At 40.0% G+C, this 20,413-nt stretch overlaps 1 protein-coding gene across 2 annotated transcripts in view; it reads right to left on the bottom strand.

Annotated features, from left to right (window-relative positions):
* The window catches only part of P3H2 (prolyl 3-hydroxylase 2), a 134,148-nt gene that overhangs the window by 34,742 nt on the left and 78,993 nt on the right, over window positions 1-20,413 (bottom strand). For both annotated transcript variants that reach the window (XM_075861789.1, XM_075861790.1), the window contains 2 exons: window positions 13,564-13,707; window positions 10,670-10,859 (listed from right to left, as the gene is read on the bottom strand). In XM_075861789.1, the coding sequence (XP_075717904.1) occupies window positions 10,670-10,859; window positions 13,564-13,707 (334 nt within the window). The remainder of the gene's footprint in view (window positions 1-10,669; window positions 10,860-13,563; window positions 13,708-20,413) is intronic.

Below are 20,413 nucleotides of genomic sequence, written 5' to 3'. Positions count from 1 at the left end.
ATGCCTCCACTCCCCTGGTCGGCGCTCCCCCCTTCCTTCCCTTGTAGTTGCACCCAGGGCACATGCCGCGCCTGCCCCCCTAGCTACGCCCCTGCATTCAATTAAGTTAAAAAGGAAAAAAAATAGAACTACAATTCTGCTTCAGAATAAAGGTTTGTTCACAAAGTACAGTTTTTGATGATTTTTTCTTTTCAGACAAACCAGTCATTGATCCAAAAAAGCTGATAATCTAGAAGCTTTAGGCCCCAGAGTTTGTACAGCAGTGCACAGATGTAATCACTCCCTAGTACGAAGCCGTACAGCCTCTGTGTGCTTACGTACAGGTTCCATCAGGTGCCGTACATGCGGAGCTATTCTACCCTCTAAGCAAAACTTCTAGAAGTGAATACCTCTCTACATGCGGCATGTAATAGAGCATGCCACGATTTGTTTTCTTGCAAGGCATACTGAGGTTAGAGTAGAAGCCACATGCACTTGAATTGAATGGGAGTTCTATTACGACCTTGTATAAAATAGAGCCTTAATACAGCCATGTGCATGAGGTCTTAGAATCTAAAAGAAGCATGATCTATATGTTGTGGTTGGGCTATGGTTTTTCTCATTTACTTCCATAAAAAAACCCAGAGCATTTTAAATACTTCTTCTAAAAAGTAGCCAACAATAGTCTACATCTACACGTATTACTCAGTTAACCTGCTTTTTTTTTCTCTTGTGGTTGTTGAAATTAGTTTCAATAGGCATTTAGCACGAGAAGAAAATCGTCAAAAGTAGGGATTGAGACAGGAAGTTGATTCAACTTTATAGCTAAACCATAACTAGGCCCAGCTAATAACATTTACAGATAAACAGGCTCTCTTCTGTCAACCATTTAATTTAATCCCAAAATTAATTTGGTTCAAGAATGAAAACGTCCCGTACTAAACACAAAGTATTTACCCTTGGACAAGAAGTTTACACTTTACACTTCTCATCCTGTAAACCGAGGCAACCTGCAGGAACAGACCTTTCATTAGGAAGAGAGATCCCAATGATGACAGACCAGAAGCAATATGGGTGAGTGATTTCATATGTGCAGGTGTTGGTGGGCCAAGAATGTCAAGGACAGAATTTAATGAACAATTTTCTAGTGGAATGAAAATGTAATAAGATTTTATAGTTTACTAGTAAAAAATCAATAGTAAACCCATCCAACATGTAAAACAAAACAATAAAAATACACACATAAACAAATGAGATCTAAAGAATAAAACCCTAAACTGGTGTCCCAAACATTGCCAAAACCAGGGATTTTTGGCTGGTAGCCAAGCTTCAACTTTATCAAAATTCCTGAGAACGTGTATAGAGAACATCTGCAGGTTTTGTCCAGTGAAACATTTGTTACCCACAAAAGGCTTCAAAAACAAGCTGAACGGGTTCTATTTAATTTATATGTAACAGGGAATATTAGCTTTTCTGCTCTTTTTTTATTCTTCTAGTGAACTGGATAATATATGGGAAGATTAATCACTTACTCTTTATGGGCAAAAAGTTATTTATACACCTAATAAAGAAAAAGCAGCAGCACAGTAGGAAGCGACAAATTAAAACACACCTTGATCCACGGACATGTTTCAACCCAACGAATAGATGAGAGATAGAAGTTAAAGTGCAATCTGAATATAACTTATTCACCCATCCAACGTTTTACGCCTATACTCAAGCCTTATTCACTTGAGAAAGGCTCTAGTATCGAGCAAAAATGTTGCATTGGTGAATATATTATATTTTGGAGTGTTCTTCAAGTGCTATTTGTAATCTATCCTGTGGTAATGAGAAACAAAAAGTAGCTCAGAAATGTTCCATTCAACGTGCAATTTTTTTAAAAAATTTTCAGGGGGGATTTTGTTAGGTAAATAAATTCACCATTAACCGGTTTCCATCATATCTTCTCTATAGTGAAGGAACTCTTAAAACGGCAAAATAGATCTTCTAGACCTCTCTGCTTATAAATAGGTAGGGAGGTTCTTATCTAATACATTTACATAAACATTCATTCAAAAATCCATTTTCAAATACTCTATTATGGAATTCTAAGTTAATCGAAGGGGGTCCCCTGTTTAGGACCCTCATCTATCATGGATCGTGGAGAGCAGATACAAAGAGCATCTCTTACTCTGAAGTACCAAGCACATCTGTGCATTACATGGACAGCCAATGAATTTAAATGAGAACTGTGTAACACTCCATTTCCCCTGTGGTGGCGCTGCAGGGAAATGTAACACTTGCTGCTCAGTTCCTCCACTAATTAAAGCTGATTGCTTGGGCTCCCAACAGCAGGAGACCCGGTGATCAGCTTATCAATTTCCAGTTAACAACATCTTTAAAGAAGGGGCTCCTGTTTATTAGTGACAAATTCTTAAACAAATTATTAGTGCTTACCATAACAGACAGTAGAGTTTATTTACATTAATTGTAAAGTTTCCCTGAAAACCATTCATGCCTTTCCAAAAAGTCTTTCAGATTTCTAGGAAACTTTTCAAGAATTATATGACAGCAATCTAAAATAAATAAGTAGATGTCCTGAGACTAAGTAAACTGAAAACGTCATCTTAAATTATAGTAGCTATATTGATATTTGCATGATCAAAACTATAAAGCATACTTTCGTTTCTGGCAGGCAATTCCACAAATAAGCTGAAATGATTTAACCTCATTTAACTGAATCTACCAAAGGATTTGATTCCTATTTTGCTGCCAACACAACTGTTTAATGCTGAAATGTAGCATAAATATCTCGGAATGTATACGGCAGATAATGATACATGGATCCAGACTCCTGGAGGGAGAACCAAATTGCTCATTTCAGCCAGCTGGCTTGTGACGGCTACATTTTTATGCTTCTTCTTCCATTTAAGAACAATTTAGTTTATGGGAATAAAGGTTCTAATTAGAAGTGTGTGGGCTCCGCACCAAGTCTAATGCTCCAATGACCTGAAATACACAAAGGATAAGCTGTGCAGGCAAAAAAATTAGTACTGGTTCCTATTTGCGTAATGAGATATTTTTCAATTTTATTTTAGCTTTTTAAAAGTTCTATGTTATTGCTCCCTCTGAAAGATTTAATAATTTCAAAGGGGGATATCACCGCACCTGCCAATGGAAATACGTTATCTAAACAGAGACTTAACCAAGGGAATCACTATATTTGGCTCTCGTTCCACAGAAGGATCTGGTTAGCGCTTTGTTATGATAGCACTGGTTTTACACAATCTAAAACATATTTGGGGCTTTACTGAATAAAGGAATAAAGTAATTGTAACGTTTGTCCATCACATGAGGAGATGAGGTCACATATTGGAAATTCTTACTCCTAGCTGGAATTTTGCAGCTTGTATATCACCTTTGGCAGTTTATGTCATCATAGAAACACTTGGGCTAAGAGTCCATAAATCTTTTAATGGCAACAACACTCCTGAAAAGCAAATGTATACTGAGATCTGCCTGTTCAGAAGAAGATTTATGTTGTCTCCTGAGCGAGGTATAGAGGACATAAGCCGATTTTAATACACAAGCTTCCGTCATGTTTAGTAATGTTTTTACGACAATACGTCATGAATTATCAGGATGCTGGTTTCAAAGCTGGGAGTCTTTGTGTAAATCTGCTCTTGTGTAGTGACTGCTTGCACATTGTGACAACGTGTGTGGCGGCAGCCGGAGATGAAGCTAGAAACAAACTGGTTGGGTTATTTAAGGTTCCTGGTCTGGGGTTTGAAATTTATTTAGGGGTCTGAAGTAATGTAGGAGTCTAGTCTCGGGTCTAAATTAATATAGGGGTCGGGTCGGGGGTCAGAAGAAATTTAAGGATCAGGTCATGTGCCTAAAATGTATTTAGGGTCTGGTCTGGGATCTGAAGTTTTGTAGGATTCTGAATTAATTTAGGAGCATGGTCTGAGTCTTAATTAATGAGTCTTGGATTTAAATAAAGGGTCTGGTCTGAGGTCTAAATTTATTTAGGAGGTTTGCTGTCTAAATTTATTTATGGGTCTGGTACAGCAAACTCTGCAGTTGTCCGGAAAAGTCATCATGGCGGTCTCGGGCGGATGGAGAAGAAAAGGAAAGTAAACTACTCCAATCAGAGAAGATGTCACCTGTAAAGGCCCTTTTACACGGGCCAAGGATAGGGTCATACGAATGGTCGTTTGCAATAATTTCCCAGTGTAAACACTTCAAAGATCAGTCGATGAACGGGGAAGCACTCAATCATCGGCTGATCGCCACCATTATGCGGCCAAAATAATGGTCACTAGGCGGCAGCACATCTCCTTGTGTAAACAAAGATGTGCTACCGACATTATACAAATGCATGGGGACGACCGATCGTAGTAGTGATCACTTGTCCCCCTACGAAACGATTATTGCTCCATTTAACCCCTTGAAGCACCATGACGTGCCGGTACGTCATGGTGCAGGGGAAGAAGTAGGAAGCGGGCCCACGCGCTGAGCCCGCTCCATACGCTGCTGGTGTCAGCAGTGTAGGACAGCTGATACCCTGTACAAACGGCCAACTGCAATTGCACTCTTCCTGGCCGTTTAACCACTTAAATGCCGCGGTCAATAGTGAGTGCAGCATTTAAGCCGTTCGAAAGAGGGGGGCCCCCACGACACGATCGTGGAATACCGATGGCTGTCATGGTAGGCCGTGGGCCTTCTCTCCGCCTCTGTTAAACCCTGCCTCTGGACAGACAAAGTGTAAAAAAAAAGTTAAATAAAGTTTTCAGTAGTGAAAAATAAAAATGTAAAAAAAAAAAAACCTTTTCCCATTTTTCTTTAAAGCAATGTAAAAAATAAAAAAGTAAACAAAATATGTATAAATGCGTCCGTAAAAGTCTGAACTATTACAATATAGCATTATTTAACTCGCATGTAAAAAAAGTGTGTAAAACACCAGAATCACTGTTTTTTTGTCAACTTAGCGATAAAAAGTGATCACATGCCGTACGTACCAAGAAATGGTACCACTAAAAACCACAGCTCGTCCTGCAAAAAATAAGCCTCAACCGACGAAATATAAAAAAGTTTTTTCTTTCTAAAAGGAGTAAAACATTAAAAAAACTATATAAATTTGGTATCGCCGTAATCGTATTGACCAGCAGAATAAAGTTATTTTTTTCATTTTTACCACACTGTGAAAGAACCAAAAACAAAACCCAAAAGAAAATGGAGGAATCACAGTTTTTTCCAATTCCACCCCACATAGAATTCTTTTTCAGTTTCCCATTACATTATATGGTATTTTAAATGGTGCAAATAAAACTACAAGTCCTCCCACAAAAAAACAGGCCTTCACACTACTCTATTGAAGGAAAAATAAAAAAGATATGGCTCATGGAAGGCGGGGAGTAAAAAACGAAAACACAAAAAATGGCTTGGACTTCAAGGGTTTAAAGAGAGCAAACAAGTGCCGATCAACAAGCTGTATGATTGGCGCTTGTTTTATTACAACATGGGCGATATCTACTTGTGCAAAACCCCCTTAAGTGAATTTAATAGTATTTTATCCTGCCTGTGATCAGTACTTCACTTGTATAGTCTGAAGTAAGATGATATTTTGCAGACTGCCTGTCAAGAAGAGGTATCTGACCACTATATGGTCACTGTATGGCAGTTTTGACACACCATGTTGACAAGAGGAATGGTAACATCCAGTTGTCAAACTATTCATACATTTCTAGGAGGAATAACAGAGAATTGACACAACACAGAGTTCTAAGGAACTGCTTAAGAATTGTTATTTTCTGGGGAAAACAAGTATTTGCTAAAACAGGCATGTCAGGAGAGCTTACAAATCCTATTTAATATACTGTATGTGTATGTACCCATATGAAGAGCAACTACACCGCTCAGCCATAACATTAAAACTACTGACAGGTGAAGTGAATAGCATTGATTATCTCATTACAATGGCACCTGTAAGTAAATAGTCTATTCTTGTAATTGAGGTGTTGGAAGCAGAAAAGATAGGCAAGTGTAAGGATCTGAACAGCTTTGCTACGGGTCAACTTGTGATGGCTAGATGACCGGGTCGAAGCATCTCCAAAATGGAAGGTCATGTGGGGTGTTCCCAGTATGCAGTGGTTAGTACCTACCAAAAGTGGAAGTACAACCAGTGAACTGGCAACAGGGAAATTGGTGCCCAAGGCTCATTGATGCGCATGTTGGGTATGATAGAAAGGTATCAGAACTTGATCAGTACACACAGTGCATGTGAACATCAGAACTGGACATGGAGCAATGAAAGAAGTTAACCTGGTCTGGTGGATCATGTTTTCTTTTACATCATATAGATTCACCAGCTCTCCAATCGAGCATCTGTGGGATGTGCTGGAAAAACATGTCCGATCTATGGAGGCCCCGACTCGCAACTTACAGAATTTAAATAATCTGGAGTTTACATCATGGTGCCAGATAGTACAGGACACCTTCATGGGTCTTGTGGAGTCCATGCCTCGATGGGTAAGAGCTGTTTTGGCAGCACAAGGGGCTCTACACAATATTAAACAAGTGGTTTTAATGTTGTGGCCGACCGGTGTATAATGCCTATATAAATAATACGCGGAATACCTAGATAAGTCACACGACTTTATAAATAATATTGACAATTGATAAATGTCACCCAACATGCCAGTATAGTGTCATACAGTGAACATATAAGACTGCATACAGTATCAAGATAAATTGCACACACCACTCCGAACCAAATATGGAGCACAAGGCATGCAAAAAAATGAGGCTACATTTCTCTAAGAAGAAAAAAAAAGTGTCCTGTCCCCATCCTTAGAAAGCGCAGAAAGATGTCCCAAAAACAACTATATGAACTGTAATATGAAACTGAACCTTTGTAAAAAAAATATGCTAAATGCACTTTAACTGGTTCCCAACGCGAGACGAAAATGTACGTAAGGCCTCATTCACACGAGCGTGGCGTTTTTGCGCACGCAAAAACGCGGCGTTTTGCGTGCGCAAAAGCCACTTAACAGCTCCGTGAGGCATCAGCATATGATGCGCGGCTGCGTGGTTTTCGCGCAGCCGCCATCATTATGACACTCCATTTGAATGTTTGTAAACAGAAAAGCACGTGGTGCTTTTCTGTTTTCATTCATCCTTTTGACAGCTGTTGCGTGAATCACGCTTGTCCCACGGAAGTGCTTCCGTGCGACATGCGTGGTTTTCACGCACCCATTGACTTCAATGGGTGCGTGATGCGCGAAAAACGGACATGTCGTGACTTTTTTTCAGCGGACTCACGCTGAGTAAAAATCACGGACATGTCTGCACGGCCCCATAGACTAATATAGGTCCGTGCAACGCGCGTGCAAATCACGCGCGTTGCACAGACGTAATTCATGTTCGTCTGAATAAAGCCTCATGAACAGCTGTCAGTTGCCGCACCATGACATACATTTTCATCATGATGGTATCTTGGGCACTGTCAGTGCACCAGCGAGATCAACGGCAGTAGCAGAACAGTTAACCCCGTCAGGGCTGCGATGAAACACTGTACATGGTAGTAATCCCCCTTGTAACGGGGATTGCAGATCCCGGGTCAGCCCAAGACCTGACAAAGGACCCCAGGGCTATATCATGTGTATGCCATATTAGGGCACACTTGTTGCAGGCCCTAATATGCACCTGTGTATATTCCTTTCAAAGGTGTACACAGCCTCTAAAGACACAGTGCCTATTAAATAGACCAATAGACCATATACTTTGGCATATATAAAAAATGTACAAACTATACAACAAGACAATGCAAAGTCTACTTTCAGAATTGGGAATTCTCTCCCACGGTCTTACAGGCGTGTGACAACTTCAACTTTCTTGAAAAAGATATGGTTGCACCTTTATTAGAGGAAAAAGAGTCATTGTCGAATATTCGTGGAAAATAAACCCCTAAATAACAGACCACAAATAAACCCTGTGTAGCCTGTGCAGTCATATTGCCTTTTATCTTGCTAACATACATTTTGGTAGGTTAGCAATAAGTAGAGGACAGATGAAAGAGAGTTAGTCTGCAGGTTTAGATTTTAAGGGTTTGTTTGTGGTCTGTTGCCATGGAGATGCATAGGTTTGCATAGGAGCTGTAGAGACCAAACAATATGACATTTTTAAATAAGACCTATTGCAAAGTTGCTTCTTTTCTCATTTTAGATACATTGGAGCAATAATAAAAAAAAAAAGAATGATGGTTATTGCCTTTAAAAAGTTATTCCGATCTCAGACATTTATGGCATGCCCTTTGTAAATGCCATAAATGTCTGATAGATGTCGGTCCCAGCTCTGTGCTCCTGCACCTTTCTCAAGATGGCCACTGGAGTTTGGCAGGGAATAGATGCAGAGGTGGTCGGGGTTCCCAGAACCAGCCGACCTCGCTGAGCTACACATGCTGTTTCCTGTACAAATTAATTTGTGTTAGGAAAACAGCGCAGCACAGCGAGCAACGCGGTTTCCGTATCTCGGGGGCTGGGATCCTCATCTTTCAAACATTCATGGAATATCCTATAGCTATGCCATAAATGTCTGAGATGTACATACTGTACATATAACCTAACCTTTAACATGTCCAATATCGACCTAATTTATTTGTGTCATGCTGTTCTAAGCGTGGAGATTTTTTGGGGCCAAACACTGAGGAAAAATACATGAATATTGGACAACACAGCCAGAACAGTTATGCCTCAGAGTATGCTAGGTATGGCCTTCAAATATGAGAAAACAATAGCCAGAAGAACACAAGTCCAGTTTGCACTATAGCTCATCCCAAGCCACAGAGCGATAGTGCAGTGTAGAAGCGTTCAATGATTTATCTGGCCTTTGTACTCAGAGGTAAATCTGGCTGTTGACATCAAGAATTCAACAAATACTTGGACATCTATTTGGCAATAAAATCCCGAATTTACTATTTACAGACATTTTCTGCTCCTGCCTGCACATGATAGATTATGTTTTTAAATAAAGACATGAAATATGTGCACGATTTATATGCCAACATTAGGACACAGAAGAATTGCATACTAGATCACACTCTTGTAAACATTTACTCAACCTGTTGGGATTATGGAAAATACCGTGAAGCCAAATTGTATTCTGGATGGAGTCCAAATTCCCATAAAGTTCACTTTCATGGTCATAGATCCTCAAATACAAAAGCACAAACTAACTTAACAGATGGAGAATGTGATCCATCCTCACTTAGGCTCTATTCACTTCTCGTATTTGCTTTCCATCGGAGGTTTCCCTGTGTGTACCCCCAACAGAAGGCTGTAATGTATGCCACTGTATAGGAATACAGTGGCATACACGCCAACTGGCTCCCACTGTAAGAAAAAAAAAATAATACTGCACGATAGGTGTTTTTTATATTGTATGCTCTTTTGTATAGGAAATCACAAGACTACACTTTCCTATACAGTGAAAAAAAAAGGTATGCTAACAGATACCTGTGACGCAAACATTGAGTACACAGGGTCTTATGGGTATATCCATGCAAATGCAGTTAAAAGCTAGATGTAAACAGTCAATAAATATATATATTTTTTTATATACTTTTATGTTTGTATTCACATTTTGGTTAAAGGGGGTTTTCCCATCAGGGACATTTATGACATATCCAAAGGATATGTCATAAATGTCAGCTAGGTGTGGATCCCAGAGGTTGGACCCGCATCTATCTCTAGAACAGGGCCCCCTAAACCTCATTCTACCGCTTTGTGTCGCGGCTGAAGTATGTGATTTCCGACTAAATCACACGTGATTTCCGATGAAGAAGAAAACAGCATAACTCGCCAAGCTACGCTGTTTCCGTAACTCCCAAAGTAGTGAATGGAAGTTACCATTCAGTTCTATGGAACTTACGGAAACAGCATAGCTCAGCAAGCTACGCTGTTTTCTTCTTCATGGTCGAAAATCACACGCTTCAACCACAACACAGAGCGGTAAAACGGGTTTTAGGGGGCACCGTTCTAGAGTTAGGACCCACATCTATCTGACATTTATGACATATCCTGTGGATATGTCATAAAAGTCCCTGATGGGAAAACCCCTTTAATGCTGTTTGCAATACTTATTGTTCAGAAGTTTAGTGTATCATAAGGGTGCGCACCTGGCATACTTGCATTGTGTTTCTGCAGCAAAAAAATACACAGCGGAAAACTTCAATGTATGCCTATGGGGAAAATATTCTGCAAAGTAGAAAGATTTCGCTGGTTTTTGCATTGCAGGATATTTTTTACTATAGGCATACGTCATAGTTTTCCAAATAGGCGGGAAAACAATGCATGTACGCCAAGTGAGCGTTGTCTAACAGTAATAAAATATAAAACAGTTATAATTATATTCAGTATCTATGGGTTGCAAGAACAGATGTATTTCAAGTGCTACTGTGCAATGAAAGGAAATAAAAATGTCTAAAAAAACTGGCTCACATTATCCAGTTTTATTCCCATGATACATAAAAGTAACCTACTCATAATAACGGATATTTGATTATTGGAAAACACTTTAAAATACTTTACAACATGACTGAAGACCGAGGTTGTTTCCTTCGGTCTGTTATATGTGTCCTGATTACTTTGGTGACTTCTTATACCTTCACACATTGACAGTATTATTATTTGTTACATGTCTCGGTTACCTGCAATGACTTCATATAGGGTTGAACTGTAGTCCACATATTCATATTCATCAAATTTTTGTGGTCCCCCACACAATGCTCTGCATTCAGAATCAGCTTGATAATAGCCTTTCAGGGCCTCTTCAAAGTGCTTGATAGCTTTTCCATATTGCTCTTGGTCATATAACTTTACGCCTGACTGGTATTCATCCTATCAGTTAAGAAAAATGACAAACATTAGCTGAATCTTAGAACAGCAACGATTTGGTAAGAGGTTAGAGGACAAAAACAAAGAGAAGCATTATACCGGATCTAATGAACATTCTACAGAATATTCTGACAAGGCTCAGCGTAAAACAATAGTGGACTCCAAGGGTACGTATGTCTACACAGCGCTTTGCCAAGCAAAAAAAAATCTCCTTCAAAATTCCTTCACGATTTTTGAGGCAGATTTTGAAATGCAAACGGGTTTTGGATGTTTTTTTTGAGAATTTTTGGGGGCGTTTTTTTATTAAGCAAGTGCAAAAACCACAGGTGGTTTTTGGTCAAAAACTGCGTCAAAATATGTTCCAAACAAACAAACTACACATCTTTTTTTTTCTGCCTCCCATTGATTGGTTCAGAGGCAGAAAGCACTCTAAGATAAGGCATAACACTTTTTTGCAAGCGGTCAAAAACCGGCCGGGAAAAAAAATCACCTCTACCTCCCATTGAAATCAATGGAGGGAGATTAGTGCCGTTCTTTGGCCATTGATGCCATGACTAAGGACGCGTGTAGCGTTTGAAACGCGTAGGCTTTACTTAATACAGATATCTTCTCCTTACACTACCAGGATTGCACACTTTCAAGCTTCTATCCTGGTGTCTTTTTCTTCTTTTTTTAATTGAATAATTTTTTCATTAAACTTGGAACTTCGTTCCATTTTATTCAACAAATCCACGCTGGATCCAAATTCTTTTGTTTCTATTACTGTCTACATATCGTGTGCCGACACGAGGATCCGTGCCGGATGATCTAAATCTGCTATACAAGGTGAGCTGGAGGTCTCTATTTTTCTATTTTTGTCTATCCAACAATCAGACTATACTCAGTGAGCAATAGCGATAATGACGTACCCACATCTAAAAATTTATATATATATATATATATATATATAGTACTGCGGACTGGGGGTATAGCAAGTGTTGGATCAAACTAAATGTGTAGCATAAACGAGTATTTTGGGATCCAAATAATGATGAAATGACACACCAAAAATACAAGCTGAAATACAAGCTGAGGAGCCACAATGATGTAATGCAAAACATGCAGAATAGCAAAAATTTAACACATACCCTGAGACATGGTGGGGAGTGAGACAAGCAACGTCAGGTGCTGGCAGATAAACGCCTCGACGCGCGTTTCACCCTACAGACCGGCTTTGTCAGGAGGCTTTGAAATCTTTGCCTGGGAAAGACCTTGCTGATGCAGTATAACTATCTTGTGTCCTGTTGTTGTGCTCAGTCTTGCCATAGTGGACCTGTTATATGAAACGGTGCTCCACAACCTCACCTTTGTAGCAGAGTTTGGCTTTTCCTCACCCAGTATTAAGCTTCCTACACAGCTATTTATGTTACAGTTAATGACTGTGTTTCAACCTACATATGAAAATTATGATTATTGACACCTGTTTGGTATAATTGGTTAATTATACACCTGAATATAATTCTACAAAATCCATGACTTTGTGAAAGTGTACCTAGAATAATTAATGCTGTTTTAAAGGCATCAAATATTGATTTGATTTAGATTTCTCTTTTGTTCATTCACTTTGTATTTTATTAATTGATGAAAAAAAACGATTAAAGAGGGTTTTTCCATCAGGGACATTTATGGCATATCCAAAGGATATGCCATAAATGTCAGATAGATGGGGGTCCCACCTCTGAACAAAAGGTGACCATTGCAGGGAAATGACAAAAGGTGACCATTGCAGACACTATCTCAATGGGACAAATTGACTTTGATCATTTCATAGGTCATGCTCACATGTAGGATTTTATATGTGGAGAAATTTTAAGTGGATTTGGCCGAGATTCCACGGAAAAAATCCAAAGCCGATCCTCGGACTTCTGCTGCGGTTTTGCAGTAAAAACTGCCACAGATCTAATGCACATTAACCCCATTTAATGGGGTTAATCTGCGTGAGGCTACCTGACACTGTCTTTAAGTGGAATACGCTACGGAAAACGCACCAAGAAGTGACATGTGACTTTTTTCAGCAACGCGGTTTTTAATTCCGTTGGTTGAAAATTGCTTCCCGTACAATGTGTGTGTGTGCGTGTGGGTTCATATAGAATGCAATGCAAGGCTCTTAATAAGCAGAATTCTGTGTACAATTTATAAAAATCAGACTGAATATTTTATCATGTGAACAAGGCTTTATACTACGCTTAACATGTGTAGGATTAAGTGGCAAAATGATGGGGAAATTAAATAGCTGCGACTCATAGCCAATAGTGCCCTGTAGGTATTTCCTCAGGTACATCTTCAACAAAAGCGTCATATTTGTCTATGTAGGTGTACGTTTTACTACAATTCGAGGTAGTGACGTTGCAAAAAAAGCTAAACAATAGTGATGTTATGGAAAAGAAGGAAAGAATGTGAAAATAGTTGAATGGCCCCATTAATTCTAAAATTTAAAGGCATGAAAAATCCGGTCAGATGCAGTAATATTGAGTGCACGCTTGTCTACTGGGAAATACATGATAATGGGAAACATGTGTGCTGCTGTTTCTTTGCAGTGGTGTTCACACAGTCAGATTCCATTGTACGTTGCACTTAATCATATGAAAAAAAAACTTACCATAGTCAGTCCATTTTGGATACCTACAAAAAGTTATCTAAAAGTAGTGACTTGATTGTGTGTACTCACCATATATGCCCGTCTCTCCTTGTCAATCAATGGCATATCTGGTTTGACTTGGTAGTTCTTTAAATTTTGCTGTACTTCCATATGCTCCGGGTTGGCCATGAAAAAAGTGTGAGCAGCTTCAGCAGCCTTATCCAGCTGATTTAACTAGGAAACAAATATATGCACAGTAAATATTTATGTTCTTCCAAAGATCATAAAGCTGGAAAATAACTAGCTAGTGAAGGTCTGCTTATATTGTATTATCTATAATATGTAGTGTTATCTTAGTGGACCTCCCATCCATTGGTGTACAGAAGTTGTGGGTTAAAGGGGTGGGCTAACCCTAGACAAATCTTGACCCTTTGTTGTGAACTGTCATGCAACTGTCTGGGAGAAGAGATCAGTAAAGACTACTTTACAGTGTAATCTTCTTGTAGTGATCTTTGATAACAGTATTCATACAGTCTATAGTTTATAGTCTAACAATATTAACACTAGTCAAATTTATTTAGAAAATTAAGTAAAAAAAGAGCATCGTGGTGGCTCATTGGTTAGCGCTGTTGTCTTGCAGCACTGGGGTCTTGGTTTGAATCTGCCAAGGGGCAACATCTGCATGGAGTTTGTATGTCATCCCTACCCCAGTGGTTGCGTGGGTTTCCTCCGGGTACTCTGGTTTCCTTCCACTTTCCACAAACATACTGAAAGGTTAACGGACTACCCATTAAAATCGGCCCCAGTTTAATTACAATCCCTATAGAGTGCTGTGTACTATGTTGGCACCATATACGCAACAGGAAAATAAAGAAAACTAACAGCTTTTGTATATCACTGCAGAATTTTTTGGTGCTATAAAAGAAAAAAAAAAGAAAAAATGTTAACAGCTTAATTCTGTGAAAACAATAGCTTAGATTTACTAAGACTGGGGTTTTATACGCCAGTCTTAGGCTGAAGTCCGCTGGCGTAGGATGCAACAAATTTATTAAGAGGAATATCTTCGACTGCCAGTGTGCCACAAAGTAATATATACGTCAGCTGCGAGCTGGTACAGAGTTCCGCTATAATTTACATCAATTTCTTGCGTGAATTATAATAAATTTGTTAAAATTTGCCAAAAGTGGCAAAGGCCACGTAGAAGTAACATAAGTCGAACATTATCGTGCAAGATCGTCAAACAATATTTCAATATTTACACGGGAAAACAAATTCTAAATCGGTTTAGCAAGTGAATTCCTTGAGTATTTTCAAGTGAATGTAGAAATGAATTATTTCTCATCTATGATTTGTAAAATTTATAAAGGTCTATATATATATATATATATATATATATATATATATATATATATATATATATAATGTGTGCACACAGAGTGATCTATTTCCAGAATTGTTTTCTTTTCATTTTGATGATTATGGCTAACCGTTCATGAAAACCAAAAATTTTGTCTTTTAGAAAATTAGAATATTGGGTAAAAGTTGAAGATTGTAGACTCATGGTGTCGCACTGTAATCAGCTAATCAACACAAAACACCTGCAAAGGTTTCCTAAGCCTTTAAAGGGTTCAACAGTCTGGTTCAGTAGGCTATAAAATCATGGGGAGGACTGCTGACTTGACATTTGTCCAGAAGACCATCGTTGACACCCTCAAAAGCCACAAAAGGACATTGCTATAGAAGCTGGCTGTTCACAGAGTGCTGTATTCAAGCATATTAATGGAAAGTTGAGAGGAAGGAAAAAGTGTGGCAGAAAAAGTTGCACAAGCAACAGGAATAACCGCAGCCTTGAAAGGATTGTCAAGAAAAGGCCATTCAGGAATCTGGGGGAGATTCACAAGGAGTGGGCTGCGGCTGGAGTCAGTGCTTCAAGAGCCACCACACACAGACGTATCCAGGACATGGGCTACAACGATCGCATTCTTTGTGTCAAGCCACTCATGACCCAGAGAAAACGGCAGAAGCATCTTACCTGGGCTAAGGAGAAAAAGGACTGTTCTGTTGCTCAGTGGTCCAAAGTCCTGTTTTCAGATGAAAGTACATTTTGCATTTAATTTGGAAATCAAGGTCCCAGAGTCTGGAGGAAGAGTGGAGAGGCATCAATCCATGTTGCTTGCGGTCCAGTGTGAAGTTTCCACAGTCCGTGATGGTTTGGGGAGCCATGTCATCTGTTGGTGTTGGTTCACTGTGTTATATCAAGTCCAGAGTCAGAGCAGCGTCTACCAGGAAATTTTCGAGCACTTCATGCTTCCCTCTTCTGACAAGCTTCATGGAGATGCTGATTTCATTATCCAGCAGGACTTGGCACCTGCCCACACAGCCAAAAGTACCAATACCTGGTTTACTAACCACAGTATCACTGTGCTTGATTGGCCAGCAAACTCACCTGACCTAAACCCCATAGAGAATCTATGGGGTATTGTCAAGGGGAAGATGAGGGACACCAGACCCAACAATGCAGACAAGCTGAAGGGCGCTATCAAAGCAACCTGGGCTTCCATAACAGCACAGCAGTGCCACAGGCTGATCGCCTGCATGCCACGCCGCATTGATAACACCTCAGCAGTGCCACAGGCTGATCGCCTCCATGCCACGCCACATTGATGCAGTAATTCATGCAAAAGGAGCCCGACCAAGTATTGAGGGCATATAACGTACATACTTTTCAGTAGGCCAACATTTCGGTATTAAAAATCATTTTTGAAATTGGGCTTATTTAATATTCTCATTTTCTGAGACACTAAATTTTGGGTTTTCATTAACTGTTAGCCTGTAATCATCAACATTAAAAGTAAAAAATGCTGGAAATAGATCACTCTGTGTGTATTGAATCTATATAATATATGAGTTCCACTTTTTTAATTAAACTACTGAAATAAATTAACGTTTTGATGATATTCTAATTCATTGAGAAAGAATATATATATATATATATATATATATATATATATATATATATATAATGATCAATTTAGTAATTTCCTTCCATCACCACCACACAATGATTTTCCTGTTCACAGTGACGTCGCTTACTGAGAGCAGGCTTTCCCCTTGAGCTCTGAATTCCATAGCTATGAGCTTTGCTCTCTTACACCATGTTCTGCTCTGAATGTGGCTATTAGATGAGATTTTTAAACATTTTAAAGAATCCCTTTTGGGCTTGAACAATCTTCATACCTTCACGGAAAGGCTTCATTTAGTAACATTAAGCAGACAAACTGTAGTGAATTGCTCATTTTAGACATAGATATAGACTGGGCTTGTCAGTAAAACAGCGGTGAGAAGATAAACAGGATTATGGGGAGCACATGAAGCCTAATAAAGCAAGACAAACAAAACTTTTTTCTTGTACGGTCCGTGCCCATGTTGAGGCATGTTTGTTATTTAAATGCACTCTGGCTCTAAGCAACTAAATACAAGCTGATGTTCCTCCACACCTGTACATATCTGATGCTATAAATCTTTGTGCTATAACTAACAGCTTTACCACCAGAAATGCCATTGCTGGAAGCCATTCCACTCCAATGGAATGATGCTGTCACTCGATCAGAAGGTACTTAGGATGATTAATTGAGGTCTTCAAAATGACAACTTTAGTTAATGTATCTTCAAACGGAACTTTGGTTTCGACTTATGAGATACCAGAAAATTAGTTTAACTGAGGATATTCAAAGGTTACATGAAAACTATTACCTGCTTAATATTCATCCTTACACCAAATAAAAGGCTTAGATCTAGAATATTAAAAGATTCATGGATGATCCCAAACATTCATAAGCGATCTCTCTTCTGTGTAGAATTTTGAGTAGGAAATCCAGCTCGGGAAAAGCAATGTGCTAGCCATGCTGATAAAATTTACCAGTGATCACAGCCTTAAAGCAAACCGGTCACATTGAAAATGTAGTCCAATCTGCAGGCACAGGGGCGTAACTAGGAAATACTGGGCCCCATAGCAAACTCTTGACCGGGGCCCCCCAGGGTGCCACAAGCAGCCCCCCTTATAAATAGTGCCCCCTGTAGAATGTGCCATACAGCCCCCCTGTAGACAGTGCTATATAGCCCCGCTATAGAACCAACCTCAGTACATAAATACAGCACCAAAACCAACCTTAGAAGATAAATACATCCCCAGAACCAAGCTCAGTACATATATACACAGAACCAAAACCAATCTCATACGTATATACAGCACCAGAACCAAGCTCAGTACTTACATACAGCATCAGAACCAAGGTCAATACATATATACAACACCAGGACAAATACAGCTCAATTTAGTGCAACCCCTGCCGTATAGGTTTGTACAGCGTAAAACTACAGCTCCCAGCATGGCCCGAACAATGGTGAGGATATGCTGGGAGATGATGTTTCACAAAAAATAAATTATATCATAATCATCTCGATGCAGATCATACAGTGACTACAGTGCTGATTAGAGGCAGAATAAACATTTACATTAAGTGACTCACCGGTAACGTCTCAGATTCTAGTTCTTTTCTTCTCCCTCCGGTCCAGACATCTATGATGGATTTCTACCAGCCATGACCCATTTCTGCAGTTTTCCGCTCAGATGTCTTCAGCTTCACACTTTTAAAACATTTCTGCACCTATAAACAAAGTTAAAATTCTCAACACCTCTTGCACCTCTAACTATAATAGCGCCATATACTGTGTCCCTGATTATAATAGTACCATACACTGTCACACACACACACACTGTGCCCCCTGTAGATAGTGCCCCCATAGCCACCGTGCTGCCCTACATATAGCTTCCCCTATAGGTAGTGCTCCATGTATAGCCCACCTCTGTAGACAGTGCCCTACATATAGCCACCCTGTTGCTGGTACCCACAGGCAACCCACCCCTGTATATAGTGTCCCACATATAGCCCACCCCTATAGTAAGTGCCCTAAAAAATAGCTCCCCTATAGATAGTGATCTACAAATAGCCCACCCCTGTATAGTGTCTCACATATATCTGCCCCTGTATATAGTGCCCCACATATAGACCACCCTGTAGATAGTGCCCCACATATAGACCCGCCTGTAGATAGTGGCCCACATATAGACCCCCCTGTATATAGTGGCCCACATCCCCACATATAGAACCCCCCTGTAGATAGTGGCCCACATATAGACCCCCTGTATATAGTGGCCCACATCCCCACATATAGACCCCCCTGTAGATTGTGCCAGATATCCCCACATACAGACCACCCCTGTAAATAGTGACCCACATATAGACCCCCCTGTATACAGTGGCCCACATCCCCACATATAGACCCCCCTGTAGATTGTGTCCCACATCCCCACATATAGACCACCCCTTTATATAGCGGCCCACATATAGACGACCCCCCTGTAGATAGAGCCCCCACTATAAATAATGCCATTAACAGTTTTATGAGAAAAAAAAAAAAAAAAACTTGACATGCTCACATGATCCTGTTCCCACCCTGTTTGCTGGCGATGCAGATCTGCTCTCTTCTGAGCAGGTCTGCTGGAGCTGAACGAGCCAATGACGCTGATTGGCGGGGCAGAATGACTTGCCCCGTCAATCAGCACCTTTCAAGCGTGGAAGCGGCGCTAGCCAATGAGCGTCATTGTAAGGCGCTGGATGGTCAGGCACGGAACATGCACGGCCATTCAGCGCTAGTGCATGTATTTGGCTGTCGCTAGCAACGGGGCCCCCTCCGGTGCTAGCGACGCCTACAGGCATGAGAGGGCCTGTGTCGCCCGGCCCATACTTGTTGGAGGCTCGGCCCCCATCAAGCCCCGGGCCCTGTAGCGGCCGCTATGGCTGCTACCGCGGTAGTTACGCCACTGTGCAGGCAGCCTGCTGTAAAGCACAGAGAAAATTGACATATCGTTTTGTGGAAAACGATTCAGTAGAACCTGTAATTTATAAATTTAAACATCTGTTCATTTTCGGCTTAGGAGTACAGTGGGTAAACCCCCTAAATGATTGACAGTCTTTCCTGTATAAGTGTGCATACAGAGATAGCTGCCAATCAGTTATTAGGACCACCCACTGGACTCCTAAGCCCAGTGTGAAAATGAGTGAAGTGTGTTTTATGTGACTACATTTTTTATGAAGAATCTATTTTATAGTTTGAAGGATCTGTTTCTCTGTAAGACAAAACTTATGCTAGGACTGTTTGGGAAATCATGTGTTTACCATTTCTTATTCAAGTCTGTTATGAGAATATAGACGTGTTAACTGTGTAGCTGTGAGATTCTCGTGGGAAGCTGTGTCTTACTCATGATTTCCAATAAGCAACCTGTCTTACCCGTGATTGGCTGAGCTCAAGCCAACTCCCTACTTGTGGGATACAATTGTAACTACATACTAACAATAAACCAGAGAAGGATTTTTGGGTATACAAAGCATGTCTCTGTGTGTCTTACTTCTCTCCGATATAACTAATGGATCTGGATCTGGGAAAGTGACTGAAGGGTGTCCGTTGACACACCTATCTAAACCTTCAGTCTAATATTTTGCTCAAGCCAACTCCCTACTTGTGGGATACAATTGTAACTGCATACTAACAATAAACCAGAGTAGGATTTTTGGGTATACAAAGCATGTCTCTGTGTGTCTTACTTCTCTCCGATATATCGATATATAACTAATGGATCTGGATCTGGGAAAGTGACTGAAGGGTGTCCGTTGACACACCTATTTAAACCTTCAGTCTAATATTTTGCACGGGTTTGCGTCATCACCCAGTATGAGCAGATGTTTAAGTGAATAAATTACATTATACTAAATGGGCCATTGGGTAAATACAAGAATTGGACCAGCACAAAGCTAAGATTTCACCTATGATCGTTGTCTTATTACACTTCCAGGAATCATGCCATGTCATGTGAGCTTGT

The sequence above is a fragment of the Rhinoderma darwinii genome, chromosome 4, assembly GCF_050947455.1.
Source record: "Rhinoderma darwinii isolate aRhiDar2 chromosome 4, aRhiDar2.hap1, whole genome shotgun sequence".
Classification (NCBI taxonomy): Eukaryota; Metazoa; Chordata; class Amphibia; order Anura; family Rhinodermatidae; genus Rhinoderma; species Rhinoderma darwinii.
The sequence above is the reverse complement of the archived record's forward strand: the minus strand, read 5'-3'. Positions and strand labels throughout refer to the sequence as shown.